Source organism: Apus apus, chromosome 1 (assembly GCF_020740795.1).
Source record: "Apus apus isolate bApuApu2 chromosome 1, bApuApu2.pri.cur, whole genome shotgun sequence".
In the NCBI taxonomy this organism is placed as follows: domain Eukaryota; kingdom Metazoa; phylum Chordata; class Aves; order Apodiformes; family Apodidae; genus Apus; species Apus apus.
In genome coordinates, this window is record NC_067282.1 from 11,597,641 (window position 1) to 11,623,689 (window position 26,049).

Genomic DNA, 26,049 nt, shown 5'->3' on the forward strand with positions numbered 1-26,049 from the left:
CTGAGAGAGTTGGGTTTGTTCAGCCTGGAGAAGAGAAAGCTCTGGGGAGACTTTATAGCAGCCTTCCAGTACCTGAAGGGGCTACAGGAAAGCTGGGGAGGGACTGTTTACAAGGCCTTCTAGTGAGAGGCCAAGGGATAATGGTTTTAAACTGGAAGAAGGTAGAAGTCAGACATTAGGAAGAAATTCTTCATTGTGAGGATGGTAAGATGCTGGCACAGGTTTCCCAGGGAAGCTGTGGACGCCCCCTCCCTGGAATTATACAAGGCCAGGTTGGAGGGGCTTGGATCAACCTGGTCTAGTGGGAGGTGTCCCTGCCCATGGCAGGAGGTTTGGAACTACATGATCTTTAAGGTCCCTTCCAATGCTAACCAGTATATGATTCTAACTTGCTATTGCTCTCTCAAGTGCAACAGCTACAGTCTAAGGAGTTACTCATATTACCAGGTTCTCTCCAACAGAAGGTCAGATGTTGCTCTGAGACCTACATAATCATACTGCTGCAACACTAGATAGGCCTCCCCTTAGGCCTGGCATGAAGAGTAGTAAGTGATGATCCCCCAGGAGAAGAGCAGAGCTGGCACTCATGTCTGTTTCTGAAAATGCTGGCGACCAAAAAGATGTCAAATGGCACCACTTGTCTGAAAGGGCAGGGTGGTTCTTACCCACTGGAGCCTGCTCTGGAGAAATCATTCCTTGCTAAGGAGCTATCCAGGTACCACTGGGCAAGCAGGATTGTAAAACCATTCTTCAGTATTTCCATTTTAAAAGCTAGCACCTTCTCAACCCAGCTAAAAGCCAACTTACTTCGTTCTCTGGTATAAAGGCACTTGGTCCTCTTGTCAATGGTGGGGATACTTGCACTCTTTTTTCCTGGAAAACAGTCACATAATTTGGTCAGTACTGGGAACAACTTTATCTCAAAAGACAGCACCTTCAAAGCCTTGACTCAGTTCTCTTCCCAAGGCATCCTGGGTGTTTTACAGCTCACTGAAGAGGTGAAGCCATCACACCACATTGGTTAGATCTGCTTTGCATCCTCTGTACTTTGTGTGAATGAACAGCATCAATTTTGGCAAGGAAAAAGACAGAAACAATCAAAAAATCTAACCCCATTTGATTTACAGACCAGCTTGAAGATACATAGACAACAACAATAAAACATTTGGCATGATGCTAAAATTAGCCATTTACTGGATTGAATGCAAGTTCAGAAAGTGGGATGGGAAAAGAGCCTCACTTGGGGAATTATAAGCAAGAAGATGTTTTCTTCAGTGTTGAGAAAAGCATAAGCACTTTGTGTGCCACATACTGGCATGGGAAGCACAGTCCACACAGACCAGCAGGACCCAAATAAAGACTTGTTCTAGAAACTTGACAAAGCAGCTGCCTTGCTCAGCCACCAAGCCCGGAGAACACCACACACAGAACAAGCCTTGGTGCATAAACCTCAGCTACAAGTCATGAAACACCCTTTGAGCATGATATATTTAGTACTGAACAGGCTGATACTGTAACAAGAGCCAGAGGATTTTTTGATTTATTAAGGATAAGAAATTGAACTGAGATAAACTGTAGAGGCTTTCACAGCATGGCCACTGAGAGCCAGAGGGCTGGTGAAGGGAACCTGGGGAAGGCTGCCTGATCCTCTGGCTCAGCAGGGGCAGGACCAGCAGTGTCTATCATTTCTGATCAATGTTGGTCCAGTCTTTTCTTAAAGACCTTCCTGGAGGCTCCTCTGTCTCTCCATTTATTTAATATAGTTCTCTGAATCTTCAGAAAGTTTTTCCTAATGTCTAACCCGAATTTTCTTTGCAGTAATTCAAAGCCATTGGCTCTCGTGTTCTTTCCACTTTATACTCATATTCCACCTATCTGGAAACCATGGCTGCGCACTTTCTCAAGTCCCTGATTGCACCACAGAGCTGGTGACTCTTAATAAGTTATCCATCAACAGCCATATTGGATTTGCATACAAAATATTTTGTGCCCCTAACATAAAAGTCCAAGATTTTCCGTAGCAAATTACCCTTAAATACCTCTACCAGGAGAGCTTAACCTTAATGACCATGTGCATAAACAGCAGTGCCAGTCCCAGAAGGAGTGTGCTACTAATTTCCACACAGGAAAATGAAGACACTGGAGCTGTATAACTATTGTCCTTCTCCTTAAAAACATCCTGTCCTTTCTAAATTAAATTACAAAAAAGCATGCAAAAAACAGCAGTGATTATTCGGGAAAGATGTTCCAAAGCAAACTCTCGCAGGAACAATTACATTTGTGACTTTGGAATAATTAGCTGCTAAAAGATGCAAAAATAAGCTCGATCTACTGTGTGAAGCCCAGCAGCCAGGAGACAACTTGCTGCAACCGCTGCCTGTTGTCACAGCCCCAAATCCCAGAAAATACTCCTTATGAATTAAATGTACTCAGTTGGGATAAGAAGAAAGGGTATAGAGACTGTGTATCTGCACATGTAACCTCACACAGTTACACAGGCACAGGAAGATGTCTTCTAGCTTTAAAAACACAATCTTGGTAGCAGCCAGTCCTTTCTGGCATTTTAAAAATAATTTTAAAAAAGAAACACCTTCCAAAATTACTAGAGATTGCATTTTACTTGTTTTATGAAGGCTATCTGGACTTTAGTTTAAAACCTTCATTTCATGCTGAATAATCTGGAAGAAACAGCTTGTGCAAGTGAGACAACCTGAATAGCTGCAAACTGTCCACTCTGGTGGAAGCACAGGTCTAAACCAGAGCTGAACCACTGCCTCCTCCACCTTGCTCTCTAACCTACAACCTGCTTCTTTAGGCTCTGCAAATCTCATCCTCAAGGCTAGACCAAGGAAAAAAAAATGCACGTTGCTTCTAGCTGAATCTGGGCTCTGTTCCCTGTTTTGCTATTCAACATGACTGCTAATACTCCTTTGACCCTACAGATAAGCTACTGCTGAGAAGGAAAGGAGGAAATGGTACCTGGTTGGACGAATACAGGCAAGTATCTCCAATTAATTGCTGTGAATGATGACAGAAAGCCAAGGAGATAGTCAGATATGAAAAATGCAGTGTGTTAAATATACTACAAAAAGGAAAAATTCCAGCTCCTTTCGAGGGGTGGCTGTTGGAAAAAAACACAAGCCTGGAAAAAACACAAACCAACCAAAACCAGAACAAAAACCCAGAACACCGAACATGATCATTCAAGTCCAACCATGACATGCTTTAGGGAGCTGGGTTTTTTCTATATTAGAAGTGCATACAAAAGATTATTTTGCCTTCACATCAAAGCTTTTATTTTATTAAAACTGGTTAAAACAAGCTTGTCAGAAGAAAAGGAGCAAACATCATCTGGTTGCATAAGTTCTCAGGATGCTATTAATAAAAACATGGGAAGTTTACAAGCACTAAGAAAGATAATGTTGGCTTTGTTGAGCTGTAGATAAGAACCACTGCTTCTGGGCACACTTTATCTAGAGCAGTGATTTAAGGTCTAACCAAGAACCCAAATATGAAAAACTATGTATGGGAATTAGAAAGTAACATTGTAGATATATGGCCCTCTGCAGTGAAAGTTGTTGAAAATCATCTTGCTTCCCCAGAAAGTGGGTTTGATTTCCTGCCTAACTAGTCTTTGCAGGTTAAGTTACCTATCGCTAAGTCAGATGGGGTCCTAAATATCTTATTTTAAATTGGATTCTTATGCTAAGTGGCTGAAGCAAGAAACAGGTTGCTCAGCAACTAAAATGTTCTATGCTCATACACCAGCCATTTTCTGCTTCGTGATCCTCCAGAAACACATTGCTGGAGTGTGAATAAGTTATCTTAAAAGGTGTGCAACCAATTCCATTTAGCACCTTTCTGGGGGTGCTTCTTTTGGATGGAAGATGATGAAAAGCTTCAAAGATAGGAGAAAATTGACCCCAGGCAGGTTACTGGGAGAAAGGCCACTGCAAGCCACAGCCTAGAGGCAGGTTTTGCAGCAGCACGCTGTGTTGTCAGACAGCAGAATGAGACCTCTGCAGACCATGGTAGAACTGCTGCTGGAATTCAAGCAAAATCAGGTTTCAACAAGCTTTATCTGTGACTTGCTTTCTCTCCTTAAGCTGCACTTGGAACGGTGTCATGAGCTGAATATTGGGAATTTTAACAGTGAGGAAGTGGAACCATTTCCCCCGTGCATGCCTATAAAAATACCTTCACCCTTCAGCGAGCTCTGCCCAAACCCCCCAGAGCCAAAAGCTGCAACCTGCCATCTTGTGGGTTTATTTTTAGTTGTGGCAGTGACTGTGCACCTTCCCCCCAGAGCCAAGAGACTGTGGGCACTGGGACATGGCACCTGCATCTCAAATAGCTGCCGAGCTGCTGTGGCAAAGGAAGGGATGCCAGAGCCACTTGGCTGGCAACACAGCCGTGATGCCCAAGTGGGAACAAGCATGAGCCTGGCTGGTGCTGGGACAGCAAAGCAGCTTTCTTCCCAAAGCCTACAGCAAAAGAAATAACTCTTCTTTCTCTTTGCTATCACGAGTCACCGCGTCCTCAGACTTTAAAGAAATGACTATTTTTAGCAAGCTTAAAAGGAAGTTGTTTTATTTGAGAATGGAGCTGCTAGCTGGTGGGGCTGATGGAACAGCTGCTTTAGGAAGGACTTTTGAATAACCATGGACGCAGAAGGCACAGGTGAGAAGCAAGTGGTTGCAGAGATGTGGGTGTACGGGCACTTCTCACACACATGGTTCATACAAGCTAATTCATCCTGAACTCAACATCAAGGTGGTCACGCTGCAACTGGAAAAAAAAAATTAAATCACCAGGAAGTAACATTTTGCACCTCAAGAGGGAATTTTGCGAGTCATGGCAATGTTGCCACTCCTGTCTCTGTGAACTCTTGGATCAGTGCAAGAGGCCAAGAAACTCCCACGAAGGAGCTCAGAGCCTCAGTTCCAACAGAAAGTGCTACCACTGTAAGGACATCAGGATAATAAACAGCACTAGCTCCAATATAAATCCCAACATTAGCTTTTCCTGAAGAACAAACTCTTTTTCCCAAACAAGCAGGTTTGGTGTTTTTTTTGGGGGAAAGGTGATGCATATGTCTTTCTCATTCATTACACTTTTTCTTATAATCTTCAAGCAATTTTGCTACCATCTAACATTTCTAAGGACCTTTGTTATTTAAATTCAGTGGTCTCACTCTTTGTAACACACATTATTATCTGAGGCAGTAATCTGACTTGAGACTGTCATTGTTACACCTGGGTGGGACTAGAGAACTGGGTTTAGGACTCCCTGTCTGGGACTGAATGTACCAATCTCACATCTATCTTACAGTTCTTCAAAATACACCAGTTCAATTTCATGGACTTGATGCTACAGAGCCCACATTTGGTTTTCAGCCTGGCACACACTTTGTATGTTAGTTCACACAGCACAGGCAGTATTATTTGCTGCTGCTGGTTAAAACCCTGCCTACAAACTGGCTTCTCCTTCCCCTGTTATTGCCTACTGAACACATTTGCACTCTTGGTTCTTGGATCCCAGAGCAAGGTTCACCTCCATTAGCTCTGATCACAGCCAAATGCTCTGGGCTTCATTAATGCCTAACACAATTTCACAGCTATACTGGACTGTCTGCTCATTCTACCCCTGCTGAAGACAGAAAACAGCATGAAAAAACTTAAATAAAATGTATCTGAACACTAATTGTATCTTATTAATCAAACCCTTACTTAGGATGTGAGAGGGATTTTTTTTATTTCTACATATGTCAAGATGCATTTTAATTTATTCACCTAATTTTGTCAGAGGAAGAGCAGTTTAGAAATGTGGCAGAAGTTTAGGATGCATCCAATTAATTTTAGGTAGAAATTTTAAATATTTTTCATAAATATATAGGGGATTAATAAAATATGTAAAGCTAAAATAATCTTGCTGACTAAATGAAAAAGCAAGTAGAAAGAGCTTACTTGCCTTCACATGTCAGTATTCCTGGGAGGTTCTGACTGACAAGACCAATAAACTGTATTAATCAGCTGTGAAATTTTGAAATTTACTGACAAACATTTATGGATGAATCATTTTTTAATGAAAAAAACCAAACTGTTTATGGCATCTAATATAATAAAATTGGAAGCTTAATAGATTCAGAATATATCTGAAATTAATCTCAAATTCAGTTTGTGTTGCAATTTCAAAAATTTGGATACACATTAGAGAGATAAACTTTGCTGTCTCATTTTTCAAAATGACTTCTATAGTGAAAGAAAAGCTATGAGACAACAGAGAAAATGTGAAGAGGAATACTATGAACAGTGCACAACATTTTATTTGCTGACGGTGCGGAACTCTTCTTTACAACTGACCCATTCCTATAATTAAACTCAGGATGTATCTCTAGAAGCAATGGAATAGATGTTCAGAACAAACAATGCCAAAATGTTAAGAGTTCACACAGTAAATGTCCTAGCTTACAGTCATTTGTTAAGGTTATTTCAAGTGATTTTGCAATGGCTTCCTCCTCTTAAAAGACTGTGCAACTTCAAAAATGCAAACTAAGTGATAAAGATACAAACTACCAGGGGAAGTCAAACAGTAGGAAATCTTTTTTATGGAACAGCATTTAAAGAACTTTAAACAGTCACTTTTAACATCAAGAATTTGGCATCTCTGTGCCCAACAGCTGATGAAGTGGTGCAAGGAGCTGGGAAGAGAGCCAGTGCAGTACAATTGATGGGCAGTTTTAGCTTTGGTAACAGGTTACAGCCCTTTTGCATTTCACACAATAAAAGGAAGCCTATCCCAAGTTCCCATCCCTCCACCAGCCATAAAGAACACAATCCAAACTAATTAGAAACCAAAGGGCAGCAATTTCTACCCAACCCAAGATGGCAAGGCAGCAGAAATCCAACAGTGGTTCCTCGATCTTTGAAACGTATCCGGTACACTCAACCCAAGGGAGAAACACTCAGAAGTGACCACGTAGTTACTGACAGAAAAGGCTATCTCCTTTTTTCATAAAGTAAGCCTATATCTACATCCTCATTTAGTCCTACTTTTGTCACATCTCTCTCCCTGCTGTACAGACAATTTCAAAGTTATTTCCACTTGTTAACCACAACCAACCTTCAACTGCAACCAGGAGCACAGAGCAAGGACTGCAAGTCAAACGTCAGAGCAACAGGCACCCCGCTGAACACTTCTATGTTTAACAAGTTGAACTATGTTTTGCATTTTTGTTGGAACAGACCTGAATATATCAAGTAAAAGACACACCCGTGACTTAATCTTGATGCAAATGAAGTACAGAGTACGTCTAATTGAGAAAGTAAGGCTGAAGGTCCTGACTGGAAAAATTGAAAGATCTTCATGGGAAGATCTGCTCCACTGGAGATGCCAGCAGTCAAACCTGAACATTGATTATTAAAACATGAAAAGGAAAAGAGACAAACTGCCACTTCTTCCTCTGTGTTGCTAAGAGCTTAACTTCTAATTTAAGCCAAACCTCAAAATCTGAGTTCTTATCCATGCCCAAATCTTTACTGGATTACTGAAGATGAATCTCAGCTGACCAAACACAAACACCTGAACCAGTTATCCAGCTGGATTCTGGTTACAACTGAGAAAGAAAGGTGATGTCTAATTCAGGATGAGATCAACAGTTCCATGGAAAGGCTTGGTTTTCCTCCATAGACTGAGAGAAATCCATGGTAAACCAGGTCAAACATAATGGTCTGAAGCTAGGCAGGACACAATACCAGCAGACAACAAACGGTCTTCTGTCTACTTCAGGCTTCAAAAAACATGAAGGAAAAAAAAAAGGAAAAAAGAGAAACAAAACTACCTTCTTATCAGTCCATGGAGAACCTCATCTCCTTCCCTCCCCATGCACACAACAGTAACACTGAAGTTTGCATGCTCCCCAAGAAATGCCCCCACGACAGAAGATCCTGTGATAATCAAGATGACTCAAAATCCTACAAGCACGGCAGAAATGCATTTTCTGTGTTTAAGCAGCATCAGATACCAAGGGCAAAAGTGGAAAACTTCAGTGGTTTAAGCTGGGACTTGTTTTATCTTCACCTTGGCCCACATCCACCTTCAGATTTAGTCCAAGTCTGACATACTGAGACAGACCAACTTTATCTTGTTTGGGGAACATAGCTGTTAGCCACTAAATTGGCAAAATCGCATCGAGTTAATCTGCTTCACCATTGGCCAGGACAGCACTACTGCTTGCTAAGGAAGAGGCTCTGAAGCAGCACGGCGTATCCTTTAATCCACCCTCTCCCATGCAGGGGCTGCCTCATCCTGCCTGAGCACAGCCCATCTACCCTGGCCTGGCTTTGATCTGCCACGGGGTCACAGAATCACAGAATCTTAGGGGTTGGAAGGGACCTCGAAAGATCATCCAGTCCAACCCCCCTGCCAGAGCAGGATCACCCAGAGCACATCACACAGGAACATGTCCAGGCAGGGTTTGAATGTCTCCAGCGAAGGAGACTCCACAACCTCTCTGGGCAGCCTGTCCCAGGGCTCTGTCACTCTCACAGGAAAGAAGTTTTTTCTCATGTTTACATGGAACCTCCTGTGTTCCAGTTTGCACCCATTGCCCCTTGTCCTATCACTGGACATCACTGAGAAGAGCCTGGCTCCGTCCTCCTGACACTCACCCTTAACATATCTGTAGACATTGATGAGGTCACCCCTCAGTCTCCTCTTCTCCAAGCTAAAGAGACCCAGCTCCCTCAGCCTTTCCTCACAAGGGAGATGTTCCACTCCCTTAATCATCTTTGTGGCTCTGCCCTGGACTCTTTCAAGCAGTTCCCTGTCCTTCTTGAACTGAGGGGCCCAGAACTGGACACAATATTCCAGATGCAGCCACACCTAGGCAGAACAGAGGGGGAGGAGGGTCCCACCAGCCTGGGAGGCTGCACGCTCCCTGCAGGTACCTCAGCAGCCGTGCTCACGCTTGTGGTCTCTGCCTTCCCAGAGAGACACCGTATTGACTTCCCCATTTGGTCCACAGAGCAAACCACTGTCAACAGGTAGAACAAATGTTTGATGGAAAGTACAGATAAAACAGCAGCTGCTTTGACAGGCCTGAATTAATACCTAAATTACCTACTGATAGCACAGCCTCCTTACAATGCAGTAATTGAATGGTTAAATACTTCAAGTCATAAACGCACACACATTTGATTTATTGGGCATACTGCCAACTGGAGAGGCATAACTGATGGATTTAAAAAGAAAAAAAAAAAAAAAAGAGAAAAAGACCTCTAGGGTTATGTAAATCTGCTATGTATCTCTGGCAGAACTGCCTCCCAAGAACAGCCTACCAAATTTTTAATAGAAGTATTGTCTGAAAATACATGCCTTGTAAGCAAGTGAAATTGAATGGTATTCATCCATACTGTAAATGCATAATGACATCCTTCTACTGTGAAGAAAGTGGCCTAGGTTTTATTTGGTTTTGTGGGGTTTTTTGTGTTTTTTGTTTTATTTTTGTTTTTAACTATTTCAAAGATAGTAGATGTTTGAAACATGAGATTAGTATAAGAGCAGTACACAGCAGCATACTGCAACAATGTATTTCAAAGAAACACTTTTATTGATTCCCTTGTTCCAGTACTTACAGGGTGGCTACCAAGACAAAGGAGACTCCCTATTTACAAGGAGTCACATGGAAAAGACAAGGAGTAATGGGCACAAGTCGCTCCAGTTGGACACTAGAAGTAAATTTTTCACCACGAGGACAATCATTTCCCCCACTTTGCACAGTTTTAAGTCTCAGCTTGACAGGGTGCTGAGCCATCTCATATAAACTACAGTATTACCTAGAAAGGATGGACCAGATGATCCTTGTGGTCCCTTCCAACCTGGCATTCTATGATTCTATGCTGCAATATTCACAAGTTTTACACTATTCCAGCAGGGATCACGCAAACCAAGGGTTTATAGGAAGGAAGATGCACTTAACTGCAGGTTACTATAAAAGCAGACTGGGAGAATTGGCTATCCAGGGACTGGCATCAAGGCTGCATTCTTTCACCTCTCCTCCTTGGCACTGCCATCACGCTCATTATGACAAAGAGCACAGAGGTACACACTTGAGGTGCAGTTTGCTTTAAAACATTATAATTTAGATTTTTACCAAGGATAAGATTCTTCAGGTTGTGCTAGTGACTGCAGTGCAGGCATAACTGCGGCTCTTCTAGGTATATTGAAAGATAGCTTTAAAGAAGTCCATGGCTAATAGCTCCTGAATCAGGTAGATGCATGTAGCTCACCTGCACAACCTGATTGAAACCAGGCAAATACTATTTCAGCCACTGCTGAGTTTTCAGTGGAAATGATGAAGCTAGACAGTTCCGACTGAATGATAATCCTAATCCTTATGCTAAGTACGGAGTTCTACCTTTGCACTTTAATAGAAAAAATAATAACAATAGCCTCTTCCAATTAGGATCTCAATCTTCCCACAGTTGCAGGGAGGAAGCTGGGCTCTGTCCTCTGCACCAGCTCACTGAAATTGTTTCCTTCCCAGCTTCAACTGCTTGTATGATTGGGTATCCAAAGGAACAGGGCTGCACGAGTGTCCTGGCCACACAGGCATTTACCTCATTGAAGTGTTAGTCAAGCAATGTTTGTGACTATTGTCAAATACTCCATGTTCACTAACTACCAAACACTGAAAAATCTTTACTAGCAAAGTGTAGAAATCCACCATAGAGTTTAAGTTAAGAAGGCAAAGGCTGAGGATCTTCCCAATGAGAAAACCTGTTGAACCTGTAGCTATGAGTTTTCTCACCATACAGTCCTGCTTCCCAGGCCCTTCTGCTACATTTCACCAAATATTTCACCATGCAGCAGCACTGCTTGGTTACAGCTGCTGCTTCTTGTAGCTGCGATGTGCTCTGCCTGCTCCCCTGATCACCCAACTGGTGAAAACCATAGAATCAGGATGTTTAAGTGAAAAGCTGGAATTTTAACAGAAGAGCAGTACACCCACTGCACAGGAGCATTCCATTACCTGGAGCAAAACACAGGTGCTTCTTTGCTGCATCTCAAGGAAAACATAAAATTACAGAAGCCCCAAACTCCAGAAATAAACTCACCATGTGTCCCTGCCAACAGTCCCTCTTAGTAAGTCTATGTCCTTATGGTGTTTTCAGTTCAATCAAAACTACTACTGAGCAAATAACTAATGTCCCAGAATATGCTGCTACAGAAACATGCTCCCAAGCACCTTTCACTTCCCAGGTACTATATAAAACCAAATTCTATTCTGAGACACAAGGAAGTCAGGCAGATGGCAGAAGCATGGGCTTTCAAACTGCTTTTCCCACACATCTTATGCACAAGATGATCGTAGCAGTTATTTGAAATATGTGTGCAGGGACTACCTTAAGAGTCATGGAAGTAACTTGCCAAAAATCAGAAAAAAAATCCTCTCACCCAGATAGAAGAGGGAAATGTGCTCAGCTCAGCACTGGAGCCCTCCCAGGTACCTCTCTGCCATCTTTTTCACTTAGAACTGTGAAATACAGTAGCTTGAGCCTTGGAAAGCAACTCTGAACCACTGAGCTTGCTGTCATAAGCATGTCACGGTATTTTAATTGACTGCCTTCTGGCTGTCACAGTCCATGCACAGTGTGCTTTTACCACCTCCAATAAAAGGATTAGGAACAACCAGCAGGTCACAGCTCAAGCAGAGGTACCTAAATCTTGTCCACAATGTGCAACCAAGCTGTGGAAATCCTTGCTGTAAGATGCTGTAGACACATGACGTTGGTGTGTGTTAGAAGTGAATTGTTCAAGCTCATGAAAGAGAAATTCAAGAACAGTTATTAAATACGGAGAAACCACCTCCAGCTCCTAAGTTTTCAAATTGCAAATACTTGGATAGTGGGAGACAGTGCTGAGGGAGTAACATGATGAACTTGCTAATGCTGTCACATTATATATCTGCAGCAGACTGGTTCAAACTATAAATGCTACCTAAAATAAAACCTGTTTTCTAACAGAGATAGGAATTGGCATGACCCAAACTAGGAAACATTTTAGCTAAATTGGACTGTTGTAGAAACAAGCACTGTGTTAATCCAGTCTAAAAGATGCAGCTCACATTATGGAGCTCCTTGGTGCCTGGGTGAGCACATTCCTACACTGTTCAACACAGGAGATATCTTATAATTTACTTCATAATCTTGAGTTCACTACATTTCAATTATTTACTAACACTGTTTCTAGGAAGCATATGTTATTTTTTCACCGTTTTTGAATGTGCATCATCAGAAGTTGCATCTATCTAGATCTGAAAAAGGTGAAGAAAAAAAATCCTGAAGAGTTAAAACATTACAACAATACAAATATATATTCTCCCTGCTCACTTGATGGGCAGATAATTTTTGTTTAGGTCGATGGTATCTACCTGGAAGAATATAAGCAAACATTGGCTATGTTACCTCACCAAGACAAACTTTAGCTAAGCTGCTCACATAAAAATTTAAACTGACATAAAATATTAAAACATGAGGCTGACATAAGGTTTCTAGTTTATGGCAAACAGAACTTGTGGCCAAAGTTCCTTAAACTTTAAAAAGTTAATCCATTAAAAAGCTTTTTAAAAAATGAGAAGCCCCCTGGCACAAGTTTCTCAGATGAATGCTCATATCCAATTGATGACCACTGAACATATTTGTTACAGTTCAGATAACATAAGGAAGGCTGATGCTATTCTCACAGCTCTGCCTAGAAAGGGATAGCCCCTCTGGATGTCCAAAAGCAGCAACGTCCTCCTGCTTTAAGAGAACCACATTTTTTTCCATCTTCTTTGGTTGATGACTCAAAATAGAAAGAACTTGCCAGACGAAAAATAAAATCTCCCTGACTAACATGCTTTAACTCTAGCCTAAAGGTACAATTTCCAACAGCAAGTGCCTTGCTCTGTAAGCCAGAGGTTTAAGCCTTTTTTGATTAGCTGACTTGTAAGCATTTTTCAGGAGGAAGTGGTACCTACACCATGCCTCTGAGTTTACTGAAGTAAGTTTTCTTACACAGTCTCCTTGAAAGAAGTTCAGAGACATAGGTGCTAGGGTCACAGATGGAAAACCATGGGTGATCCCTTTTGATTCTTCCCCTGATAGGGAATCCAAAAATAGTCATCAATTAGAGAAAATTATTTCTCCAATGAGTCTTGTTTGCAAAGGCTGGAGACTGTTTTACAATGAGCAAGGAGCCAGCATGCTAAGTGGTTTACATTTGATTAGACTGGGAGAGGTTTGGGCAAGGGACCGACAGAGGAAAAGCTTCATCTTGGAAGCACATTCAAAAGCCACTGACTTGATGGAACAACCATAACAGCACTTGTAGTCAGGCAGCTTCTTCCTCTTTCTTCTTCTCTCTTTTATTAAAGAAAATTATGCATCTTAAGCTACATCTTACTCAAGTGAGTCATTACTGAGCTACAACTTCCAAAACACACTGACTTAACATGGCTGTGCTGGTGGCAGTAAAGACCTATGGTACAAATGCATTTTCCTGACAGAGTTCATTTTAAAAAATGAAGACTCATAACTGTTACAGAAGATTTATTGCATGTAAATACAGGGTATTGACCAGAAACAGATCAGCTATTCCTGTTCTCTTCAGCCATTCAGGCGAGCAGTAGCAGAACTTCAGATTAGCCTCCAAACTTACAGTTGACAGGCACTGTCTCCTCAGATTACTGCCTACACTTAAACTAAGAGGACTTGTGGCTACATTTTACTTAATGATTCTACAAAAGTATTACCAGAAACTACTACAGAATTAATAAACCCTCTTAAACCCTGCCCAAATAAAAAATTCTGTAGCTACAGAAGAGTGATTAACATGCAGTGTCTAATGAGACCCTCCATTGCATTCCAGTCTACTTGACCCTTTTCTGGATGAAGTCACCAAACCCAAACTGAGATCTTTGCATCAGAGTAATCCCAGCTCTTAAGAGACACATTCACTTGCACCCAGCTTAGCTTTGTACAGACAGAAGTTAGACCATGCAACAGGTATTCCAGCTTCTCTGGGAAACAAGAACCAACGCCATAGACCTGCCTTCTCAAACAAGACAAATTACTCACGTTGGATGGCTGAATGGTGCCTGTAAGTATTCACGAGGCACAGCTTGAACCAAAGGAGTGTCCCATACAAAACAAAAACAGCTCTGGATAGTCAAACCGCTTTTGCTTGTACTGCAAGTTTCTGTTGGATAAATAGGTCAAGTAACTACAACTTTATCTAATACCTTTCTGCATTAATGACCTGAAGAGCACGGCTATAGAGGGAGACCTTCCTTCTACCTCCATTCCCATTTTGCTTTTCTAAGCCACGTCTAAGACAGCTACAGCACACCCTCCCTTGGTGCTGGCTGCTCTCTTTCCTCAGGTGTAACAAGAACCAAGCTCCATCTGCCCTGCAGAACTACACCACCAGCTGCAGGCTCCTTCAACCTTGAATTACGCTACAGCTGACCTTTTCAACCAACACGCCTTTTCTTCTAACTACTTGTGAAGCACCAGTGCTGGAGCGAGACAAGTTTTAAATTGCTGGAATACAAGCAGTCACTTATCGCAAAGCAGGTTCTACCTGCATGACTCCTGATGTTACTGCCTCATCCAATCTTCCCCCAGTAACACAAAACTTAAACTACTAATGTACCTGAACAGTTTGTTTGAGTTTTCTGGAAGGAACAGGAGATGAAAAAAAGTCTCCTGAAGCATTAATACAGTATAAAGTAGCTGGAGTTCTTCTGGTTCAACACTTCCACCGTATTTGTTTAAATGTGGAGACTATATAATGTAAAAATATTAAATATGGTGGAGAAACAGAATCTAAAAACCTGCAAGAAGACAAAAAGGCTGTATCTGATTCTAGTTTAGAGGCATTAGCAGTTATTGTCTGTATTTCAGAAGGTGAAGCTAACCAGTTAAATGAACTGCTGATTAATGAGTGTCATACACCCGAAGTGTTGTAATGCTTTCCTATCACTAGGGATGGGAAGCTTCCACCACAGGATGCTAACGCAGAGTCCTGATTCAGTTTTCTAGCAGTAGTATTTTTGAGCAAAAACTGCTCCGATTGAGTTAAAGAGAACTTAAAACAATCAGCCTTTGGGGTTTCAATCAGCCTTTGGAAAGAATAGAACAAGACAGATCATAATGGGAAGATAAATATGGTGCTTTAACTTTGAATTTTTGTTTAGAGTGTGCTGTTATCAACTTATTAGTACACATGAACAGTGGCAGCTTGTGAACCTTAACAGCTTCTACCCCTTGTACACTCCATGTGTGTGCACAGTAGCTCTCGGGCCCAGCTTGTGGAGTTAGTAGCATGGCTGCTTCCACATCAACAGTTGCCTTAATTTTCTACCTCTATGCTAGTTATTGCAGTGAGGCAACGAGTGAGCAGCAGAAAAATCAAATCCTGATGCTGATTTCCTGGGAGGGTTGGGGTTCACTCTGCCTGCTGAACAGCCAGGGGGGTATTAGCATGCAGGCAGCACAGTTGATTTCAAGTCACAAAACATATTGTTATAAAGCAACATTTCAAGTGTTCTTCCATGCTGGATGAGATCCAACTGGTGTCAGGTAGAATATTTAGACAGCATGTAGGCACTCCATTTCATTAGAGGTCTAATCAAATTTCTAAATGCTAGAACAAATTACTATTTCCACACCTCTAATCAGCAATGAGGGTGCTTTACTGAGAAGAATGTCAATCAACTCAGAGGGAATATTTTTTATTTTTTAGTTAATAGGGATAAATACATTAAAACAGATTTAGAACCATATGGCCAAAACCCCTCCAGATGCCTTTAGCCAATAAAGTAAATACATTCCCTTCACCACATGCTAATACAGGAGATATTAAACATATTTACAAGCACATGATATTTATTTAGGTTCAACGCTGTTAAGATCCTGTCTTATTAAATAGTTCTTAACTGCACAATTCATACAGAGGAGCAAACATATGCTGGCTTTCAATTGCTGGTATCAGCCAGAGCAAATCAAATGCATTAATAAACAGCCCAGAGACAGATAAAAGACAATTTTGAGTTAGCAGCTCCGTACTGCTCTAAGAATGGCTTACACCAAGACAGCTAGTACTTCCTCACTACCATCCATATAACTCTCTTTTACTTTGGTTATGTGGAATTGCTCAGAAGCACAAAATCTTCATTTCCAAATAATCTCCAAGTCATATTTAATGTTTATTTCTGTGTGAAAATGTTAAGTGAGGAATCATCCTTGCAACTATTCCTCCCGTCTAAGGAAGAATTTAATTGATGCTTTAAAGTATCAATTGACTCTAAAAGAATTTACTATTCTCTCTAGTTTCATGTCAAAACTAAGCTGAAATTGAATACACTTTAAAACAAGATACACAAATATGCATTTTTATTTCAAAGTGCAGCACCTGAGACACACTGGTTATATTTATGAGTTTATTGCTCATTCGTAATAGTTGGATATTTGATTTTGAAGTCACCTTTTACTTTTCTTCCAAATGCCTTGGTTAATGCTAGTTAATACTGACATAATAGTTAATACTGACTTATGGTTCCACATAATTCTCAAGAATGTGATTTCTCCTGTCTTTTAGACATGTTAACCTAACATCTGTGTATATTGGAAGACTTAAGCCACAACCCAAAGGATGGCCCACACACTGACCACACAATATGGTGCGAGTCCATGAGGAACTTACTTCCTGTGTGATGCAGGCATATCACTTCAGTTCCAGCCTGTTCACAACACATAAATCCAGGAATACTTCCTATCCCCCCCATTTTTATTTCTTCCCACCTGATTCCCTGAGGAAGGAGACTGCAGGTAGACTTCCACTGTTACCAAGTTGACTAGGTTGGGTGCTGATTAGAAATCCATTGTTGGTCTGACAAAACAAGCTGATTACCATGAGAGAAATACAAGAGGTTCATTAACAAGGAAAAAAAAAAAAAAGTTTTTTAACCAGGAGGTTGTATCTGTTTATTTATCTTGTTCTAATTCAGGTCATCAGGGACATTCAAGAAATATGCAAGACGTCTTTCTAGATTAAATGCATCATATTCTGTCCTTTTCCCTGAGCACCCTCACACCCTGTTCAGCCCTTCCTTAGCTTCAGTCACTGATTGTCACAAGCACTAAACCTTGAAAGAAAAAAGCCTGTGCTTCAAAACATCTTAATTTCAATTTAAATAACATGTGAGAATGAAGAGATTTGAATAAATCACTTAAATAAATGGTTGATACAATCTATATAAAGAACAAAATAATTTCTCAGTGTCCTAAACATGTAATATTTACTATCATCTACACATGCATTTTGTCCCAACTGATAGTTGTCCAAAGTCTCATATGCAAGAAGCATCCTATAATAAAAATCTGAAACGAGTGGTTAAGAGAGACATTAAAATTCATACCACTTGATTATGGCTTCCTCTATTATCAATAACATTAGTTTGTCCAGGGTGGCACAGTGAGAAACCCATGAAATTTCCTGAACTATCCCTAACACATTAAAAGGACTGACTGATAAACAGTCAGAGAAAAATTGTTTGTGGAGAATATCCCTACCTCCCCATAATGGAATGTCACAAGGTATTTGAGTCATCTGCATTATGCTCCCTATAGCTTCTACTTTAAGCACACAGACTACCAGGCTGGGCTGCAGAGACAACATTGGGAAGGACCTCTGCATATGAACAGGAACACCTGCAAAGAACAGAGAAATTAAACAGCATACATTATTTCCATACAGGTTTTTCCAAAGCTGATGATGTGCAATTTCTCATTAACTGAGGTCTCCCTCCTGACTATCTGAATTTCTTTTCTACTAAAAATGCCCCTTTTCCCCCCACTCTATCCTGACCCACTTAGACAAAAGCCAATATTCAGCCTGGCCAAGCAAACTATGCTTGTGATCCCCTCTTATTCTCCAGCCCCGGAAATGGAAATCTGATAATAAAATCTCCAGACCAACTCCCTTAGCTACACAAAGCCAGGGGAGAATTATACCATTATCTTCTCTCGCTCAAATCTCCCTAGCCAGAACAAAAAAAAAAGTTCAAGTAAAGAACCAAATGAGTATTAACAGCTCCCTCACCAATCTGGGAGAAAGGACAAACCAAGGATGCTCAACGAACCATTTTATTTTTTTCAGATTTCAAAACGCCACTATTTAAAGAGATGTGAAATTTGAAGCACTAATTAACTAATACGCATAAATTTAAAGCAAATGCTCACAGGGTCCACATCTCCAAACCACAGTCTGTGCTTTGGCTAATGCGATGCACCACTCCTACCAGCAGTGGTAAGTCTTAATAGAGGACAACCTCCACGCTTGGCTAACCCACTCCCAACACAAAACCTCAAAGTTTCTTTTGAAGAAAATCCTCATCTCCACTTACTTTCTTTTCCTGCCTCCACTCACTCCCTATAATTCAGGGAAGACTGTGTTTTTGCTTTTGTTGTTTTTTTTGTTTGATTGTTTTTTTTAAAAAAAAACATTCTAAATGAGCATGGCTCCTACAAGGCCACTTCTTTAGTCTTTTCTTTGTGAAACCGCGTCGTTCACTAGAGGTTCATTTCACTCATGCCACTCTCATTACAGGTCTAATGAAAATTTAATAGTTCTGCCTTTTAATTTTCAGCACATAAGACTAGAAAGGTACAAGGGAAAAATCTGTACACTAGCTTTTAAGGTAAAAGTAGAAGAACCCAGGAACCCTCAGGAACAGCAAACACGTGCAAAGAGCAATAGAGCTCTCCAATTCTAGGCAATGAACCCAAGAATTACACAGGGGGGTGGGAGAACAAGTATTTTCAAGGTCAGACTCTGAAAAGATACAAATTACTGCAAGATTCATGAGGATGGGGAAGGAGAAGAAACCACAGTTATCTTTGGATTTTCACTGCATTTATTTCACAGGAAAGAATCCTGTTCTTTAAGCTTTTTTTTTTTACCAAATCTTTCTAGAAAAACTAAGAACAAAGGACGGGGGTAAGGGGGCCTGTTTCAGACAATGTGAATTTCTCTAAAGGGCTGGTTGTTGCTCTTGGTTTATAGCTTTCCATTCTGGACATTCAAAGACCCATCTTCTCCTGCTAGCTGTGCATGCAGGATTAGTGGAGCAGTGACCCAAGCTGGTTTCACCACAGCGGTGCTCCAGGGGACTGGAAGACAAACACCAAAGGCAGACACCATGTTTTAGAAAACAGAAAGCTGCTAAAATTAGAGCCGATAAAAACAGAGCTAGGTTTTCATCCTAGTTTGCAAATCCCTCTGAGAACTCCTTTAGAAAAGAAGCACATCAGAGATTTAAAGCCATCTAGACAACGATGAATTAAGACAACTACAGCATGATGAGACTATTATTAAGTATGGTCAAACTATGGAAGACGTAATTTGATTTTTTAAAATAAGATTCTCTGCGACAGGTAAGTTTTTTTCATCAGATTTCCAAAGCCAACTACACTACAACAATTTAACAACAAAGATGCAGCATTGTGGAAAACCTGGCACAGCATCTTCCATTCTCTTGCGTGCATTAGAGACTGAGCAAGGTTGACTTTCCTCAAAATAGTCGAGACGTCCTTCAAAGGCCTCCTGATTTCTACAGAACAGGTAACATCATCTCCATGCACCTTCATGACTCATGGTGACATTATTTTAGCTTACACAGGCTTATGAGACCTGACATTAGACTATTTTTGGTTCACTTTTGGGCTACTTCTTCCTCACCCACACAGAACAAAAAAGTGAAAAGTGAATGAAAGTGTCATAAATGTCTTCCTCTTCTTTTTTTTTGGATATGACCTCAGCTCCTTGTGTCTAGGCAAGTGCTATTGTAAGCACTGCACCATTTAATGACGTCCACACATTTTTCTGTCTTAAAAGTAGGTGCTTTTTTTGACAGCACCAGACCTAGAACAAGTTCTTCCAGAACCGTACACCTCTGGATACTTTCACTTTCCAGCCTAAATGAATTTATGCCCATTTTACATCCATCTGCTTTTGAGCTAATTTCTCCCCACAGGCTCTTACCATCGCATATATACTTATAGACACAGATCATATCCCCCCTTAGCCTTTGCTTCTGCTGGATTAAAAAAGAAAACCCTCTTTTTTTTTTCCTTTCTGCAAAATCAATACTCCATTTGTCCCAGCACCCAACCAGGTCACCTCTGCCTTTTTTTAATTAGGGTCCTTCATTCCTGGCTTCGTTTCTCCCCAGTGACACTGCCCTGTAGGGTGACATTAGGCTGCAGGTCCTCCTGCACACTGACATTCATCTCTCTGCTACCTCTAAGGAGCTGCTCTTATTCAAAGTTATCAGTAATAAATAGCCAAGCCTATAACTCCTACATTTCATACCACTGGATTTTGCCCCAACTATGCCAGAGCTCAAAGTTTTCTGTTTTTTATGAAATGCTCTGCTCTTCTAATGGATCAACAACATTTACCATTTTAAAACAGTCACACTCACATTGTGATTTTGGACAGTGTTAAACCAGATTAGTTTCAAAAGCAATCTTTTGAAAACCCACTGGTAGTTTCCTCTCAGCACAGTGATTTTTCTTTTCAGCACAGCCTAACACCATCCCTACTCCCACCTCCCAATCACTCCTCTATAATTAAAAGGAAGATAAAACCAGACAAAATGTGTCCAATGAAAGGTCCCTGTTGCCCAGTAACCTGTCACTGCCACCCAGCAGTAACAGACATGTAACAGCCAGGAAAGCATACAGAAACTGTATGGGAAAGTGTTGCTATTTCCTATTTACAGCTCTTGTTTAATTTTTCTGTTATGAATTTGCTCAAATACCTTTCAAACCCACTTAAACTTTCTGGTATTTAGAACATTTTGTGTTAGTAAATCCCAAAGCTTAATTTCAGCTGCCTTGCTAGGGCAGAAAGGAGTTCAACCTTCGATGGCATTTTACATGTTTAATAAATGAATTAATGTTTTAGTCCATCCAAAGCATTCAGAAGGGGACACACTAGCAAATGTCTTACCAACAGAACACTACTACATTACCTATTTTTGGTTGTATCATGTAATACTTTTTTTCCCCTCATGTATCTGTATGCTTTTCTGTCAAAAATCTGCTTTGGTAACTTGTACAGTATTGAGACTGGTGCTAAAGAAGGAGCCTGGCATGGAGGAATGAGGAGCACTGAAAATTATGTCCACCATATTGATGGCCATTTCCCTTGCACTGGATCACCCTGATCAGGTAGGTCTATGAAGAACAGGCACAGATCCTGGACTTCACACACCTTTATCCAGGACCTCAGAACAGAGACTGGCTCGAGCCAGGAGGGTTTGCTAAGCTGGGTTCACTTCCACCTTGCCAACAGCGATGGACACTTATAAACCACACCTCCCCATCACCCACCTTGCCACTGTCCATGTATCTCCCTCACTAAAATCTAACACAAAACAAATATTTACTACCAGAACCATGTTTACACTTATTTCCTTTTCTATCCTACTGACTTGTATGTACATGTAAAAGAAGCTTTTACTTCACATGCTTTGCAATTTGCAACCAAGCTTGAACAGCTGGCAAACTCTCCCTGCTCCTACATTTCCTGACATATCAAGATTTTTCCATCCCCTGAAGACTTTTTGCTTATTCCTAAAAGCCTTCCTGAAGCAGTTGTTTGTCCAAAGAAATACTGAGCCCTTCCTATATATTCTCTTCTTGCTTGCTTGGGCTATTGATTTTGTTTAGGCAGGAGAACCTTGGGTTTCCATCAGGCTCCAGACCCCCTCCTGATTTCCACCCAGGAACTACCCTGTCTAGGGGCTCCCCCATATGTTGGATTTTCAAACGTGAGAGCTGCAGGCTGTCCTGGTGACTGCAATGGCAGCAACTCTCGGCCACCTCTAGGAAAGACTTGGCTACAGCACTTGTAGGCCATTTTAAGCACTTTTCCATAGTGATATGCCACAGATTTGCTACAAAGCCTGCCCATCAATCCCAGGGGCTGGAGCTACTCATCTTGTTTTTCTCATTCTTCCATTTATTTTAAGGTGAGTCCAAGCATCAGCCTTGATTGTCTGTTCAACAAGCTCACTTGCCAATTTCAAACCAGCATCACTTATTACTACTGGCTGTCTTTTTTTTTTTCCCCTAAATCAAATTATGATGTAGCTGTCATATCTCTGACCATCTAAGCCCTTCTTAATAGCAGCAACTATTCTGCAAGTAGATCTGGTTATTTAAAGTGTCCCATAACAATAAAAACAAATATAAACTGATTTTTTTTCATACGGAAATCCTTCCTCATAGGCAAATTTAACCCATGGATCCTTAGCAAGTTTCTAGTGCTATCCTAATAGAACTTTCCTTAATAAAACTTAATTTTTATTAATTTGAAATCAGCTGAATCCCAAAGTACTGCATCTAGCTTTTCCTGTTTCCCTGTTGACAGAGAAACTTACCTTCATCCATGAAAATCCAAAACCTGCTAGACTATTTCAAATTTCCTCATAGGCCACCAAGTAGAAAGCTTGCTTTGCCCCTTGTAATTTGGACAACAGCAATAGCTAAACTGCAAGCATTCAAGAGGCTTCAAATAAAGACTTAAAACTGAGGAGGGCAGAAGAGATTCAACATGTTTTAAGGCCAATCATGTTTTCAGTATATTATCACATGAGCACTAAAAAAAACCCACCACCATCAAAAGAACAGATGAGGCAGCACTTATCTGAAGATCATTACACTGAGATTCTGGTCAAATTTGCATCTCATTTCCACCAAGCCTGTTTCTGTTTGGTTTGTTGTTGTTTTTTTGGTTTTTCCCCCATTTTCTACTTGCATGCTTGTTAGTGAAGTGCAAAAGGTTAAATTTGACAGTGATTTTTGTTATATCAACTTTTAAATAATTACAGATGTAGTCAGAAGCTTTGTATTCCTATGTTTATTGTCCAGCCTAAAAGACAGATGCAACAATGTCCTAGGTACAACCCCTGTGAGCACAAAACCCACCTATGTTTCAAGAGGGTTCCATGGGCTGTCACTCAGTTTCTTTTTACTCTCTCCAATTCTGTGATGAAAGCAGTTTAAATGACCACCAAGCAGGACAGTGTTGAGCTGCCTTCCTCAACAGACCCAACTGAGTACCTATGTTTACCATCACTAAATCACTTAGAAAATAAGAATAAAAAATAAATCTAATCCGGCAAGTTTCCTGTTACCAGAAAAGTACCACCTAGTCCTGCCATCCCCCCTCACCCACCACTGATATTAAAGAGGCATACAAAACAAGGCTGCCCAGTAGGATGAGACTACAGCTTCAAAAAATTTGAATGATTTAAATTTAATTTTAGATCTGCAAGTGCTGCCAAGTACCACTTTATTTGTCAACAAAACATTTTGATTATTTGGCAGAACAAAGCAAGCTCCCTCCCTGCTTTCTCCACAGACATATTTGGCACTGGTTAATTTGTCTGTCTTTACACATGAAGTCTGAAGCTGTTTCAGGCATTAACCCCGCAGAACTTCTCTCTTTTAAGTACTTGTTTTTCTTAAAGCAGCAGCAAGTTAAAGCCAAGAAGGGATTCGATCCTGCAACGAAATGGTTAAAAATCAGAGTCTGCTGATGTGCGCTTCTCTGATCCATTACATTTCTCCCAAGCTGAGCTAAGAGCTGAGCACCAAGTATCAACTGTAACATGATCCAGGAGTTTATGGAAAAAATAACTGCACATACCAAGCATGCACATTTAATAAGATTTTGTTTCTATTAAAATATTGCAGAAACACGATTTTTAAAGATCTGCTTCTCTCTGACCGATTTTTTAACGCTTCTCCTCCCCCCTCCCCTAAACACACACCTCCTTTCCAAAAACCAAACCCTTAAAAAAAAAAAAAAAAAAAAAAAAAAAAAAGAAGAAGAAAGAAAAAAGCACTCCTACTGCAGGGAAGAGAGGCTTGAAAAACAACTTTGATTGGCACTTGGCCTGACCCACAGAGGAAGAAAAACAGTTTTTGGACAAAGAGCGCAAATATTTGAGCTCATTGACTTACAGGCTTTCGTATCATTGGCAAGAACCAACCTAATGCAAAACGTATCGGGAGAGACTGAATTAAAAACAAAACCAAAAACAGCATCATGTTCATCTTGGGCACTCGGGTTCGGCGCGTTTGCACAGCTCAGCAATTTTAATTCATTTGCACTGGACAAACAAAAAGCACCCTCAACTACTGCTCCCCGTGAAGCAGATGTGGGGAGGAGGTGGGAAGGGATCCCCCTCCTCCTGCAGCACAGAGGGGCCGTGCAAGGCAGCTGCTGCTAACTGTCGGGATGGGGTTTAGGGGGTTACCTTGGGGGAGGGGGTGCAGGGGTTTTTTGGGGTGTTTTTAGGTGTTGTTTTTTTTTAAGCTCTTGATTTCGGATGCCCCCTCACGAAGGCTTGGCCGGAGATCGCGGTAACGAATTTTGCCGCTCGGATACGTGGATAAACTTCCCAAGGGCGGCCGGGCCCCCCAAGTCAGTGCCCCCATCCCACGGGGGAGGGCAGGCGCCCCGAACATTCGGGGGGCGGAGGGGAGGGGTCGGGAAAGCCGAGGGCAGGGACGAGTGACAACCGTCCCGGGGGATGGAGGAGGGGATGGGGGTGCGGGACTAAGACCCCTCTTCAACCCCCAGCACACCTGGAGCCGTGCCCTCCCCCCCCCCCCCCAACCTGCAGCCTTCCGCTGCCCCCCATCCTACTGCCGCTCACCTCCCGGCGGGCCCGACCCCACATCCCCGCACCGTCCCAGCTGCCCCGCAGCCCCCGCGCCACTGCCGCAGAGCCCCCCCCCATCCCCGCTCCATCCCCCGCCCCACGGCCCAGCTCTCCTCCCGGCACTGCCCCCCAGCCCTCTGCCCCGCCGCCCCTCTCCCTCACCCCCCACCCTCAAGTCTCTACCCCACCGCTTCCCGCAGCTTCCTCAGCTCCCCCCCGTCTCCCAGCCACTCCAACCTCCCCCCCCCCCCGCCGGTACCTGTCTCGGCACCTTCCGGCAATTGCGGCACACCCGGTACTGGCCGGCGGCGGAGGCGGCGGTGGCGCTGCCCACGGTACCGGAGCCGATGCGGTTCATGCTGCCGGGGAGCGCGGCGCTGGCCGGGCAGGCAGGGGGAGGCGGCAGGGGGGCTGCGCTCCGCTCCGCGCCGCTCAGCAGCCCGCGCCGCCGCCCGCCCCCATCCCGCAGCCGCGGCCCCAGCGCCCGCTCCGGGCCGCTGCCCCTGCGCACACCCCTGCGCGCTCCGCCAATCCGCGCCGCCCGCCCCGCCCCCCTCCGCCGCCGCCGGCCAATCGCGGCCGCCGCCCGCTGCCGACCAATGGGCAGCGCGCTCGCCGCTCCCATCTCCGGGCAGCCTCCGAGCGCGGGGCGGGGAGAGGGGCGTGGTCTGCGGCGAGGAGGGGGCGGGGCCGGCCGCGTCTCTGGGCAGCCTTCGGGAGAGAGGCGGGGCCGGCGCTCCGGCGCGTGCCTTCCCCCGGCCAATCGGGTGGCCCGGCGGGCGCTATGCAAACGAGGCGGCAGAGGCCCCGCCCCCCGCGCGGGCCGTGAGGGGCAGCGGGGGCTCTGGGCCCGGCCCCGGCGCGGCTCCGGCTCCGGCTCCCGAGCGCGCCCAGCCCGGGGCAGGGTGACGGGCGTGCTGAGCCGCGGGCCTCGCCCCGCCGGGCTGCCAGGCCCAGCCCGTCCTCTCGGGCTGCCCTCCCCCCGGAGCCGCGGGCCCGTTCCTCTCGGTCACGGTGCTCGCGGCTGCCGGGGCTGGGGGAGCGCCGGCGGGAAGGCTGAACCGCTCTCTGCAGAAGCGCCCGCTCGCAGCAGGCAGCTGGTGCGTGTAGGGACAAGACCGCGCTGCTGCCAGGCAGAGCAGGATTCGGTCTTTGCTTCCAGGGAAGTTGGGAGCGTTTGGAGCGCGCATGCGAGCGGCTGAATGTTTGCCTCGGGTCGCCGGGATTGTTGGAAGTGATGAGTCAGGCTTTCTGGGCTCCAT

General features: G+C 43.0%; 1 protein-coding gene across 1 annotated transcript in view; it reads right to left on the reverse strand.

The window, feature by feature from the left end:
- The window catches only part of SESN3 (sestrin 3), a 45,033-nt gene extending 19,748 nt beyond the window's left edge, over nucleotides 1-25,285 (reverse strand). Inside the window, exons 1-2 of the mRNA XM_051639757.1 lie at nucleotides 25,047-25,285; nucleotides 808-873 (exon numbers count right to left, since the gene is read on the reverse strand). Of these exons, the coding sequence (XP_051495717.1) occupies nucleotides 808-873; nucleotides 25,047-25,145 (165 nt within the window). The 5' untranslated portion in view covers nucleotides 25,146-25,285. The remainder of the gene's footprint in view (nucleotides 1-807; nucleotides 874-25,046) is intronic.
- Nucleotides 25,286-26,049: the final 764 nt, after the last annotated feature.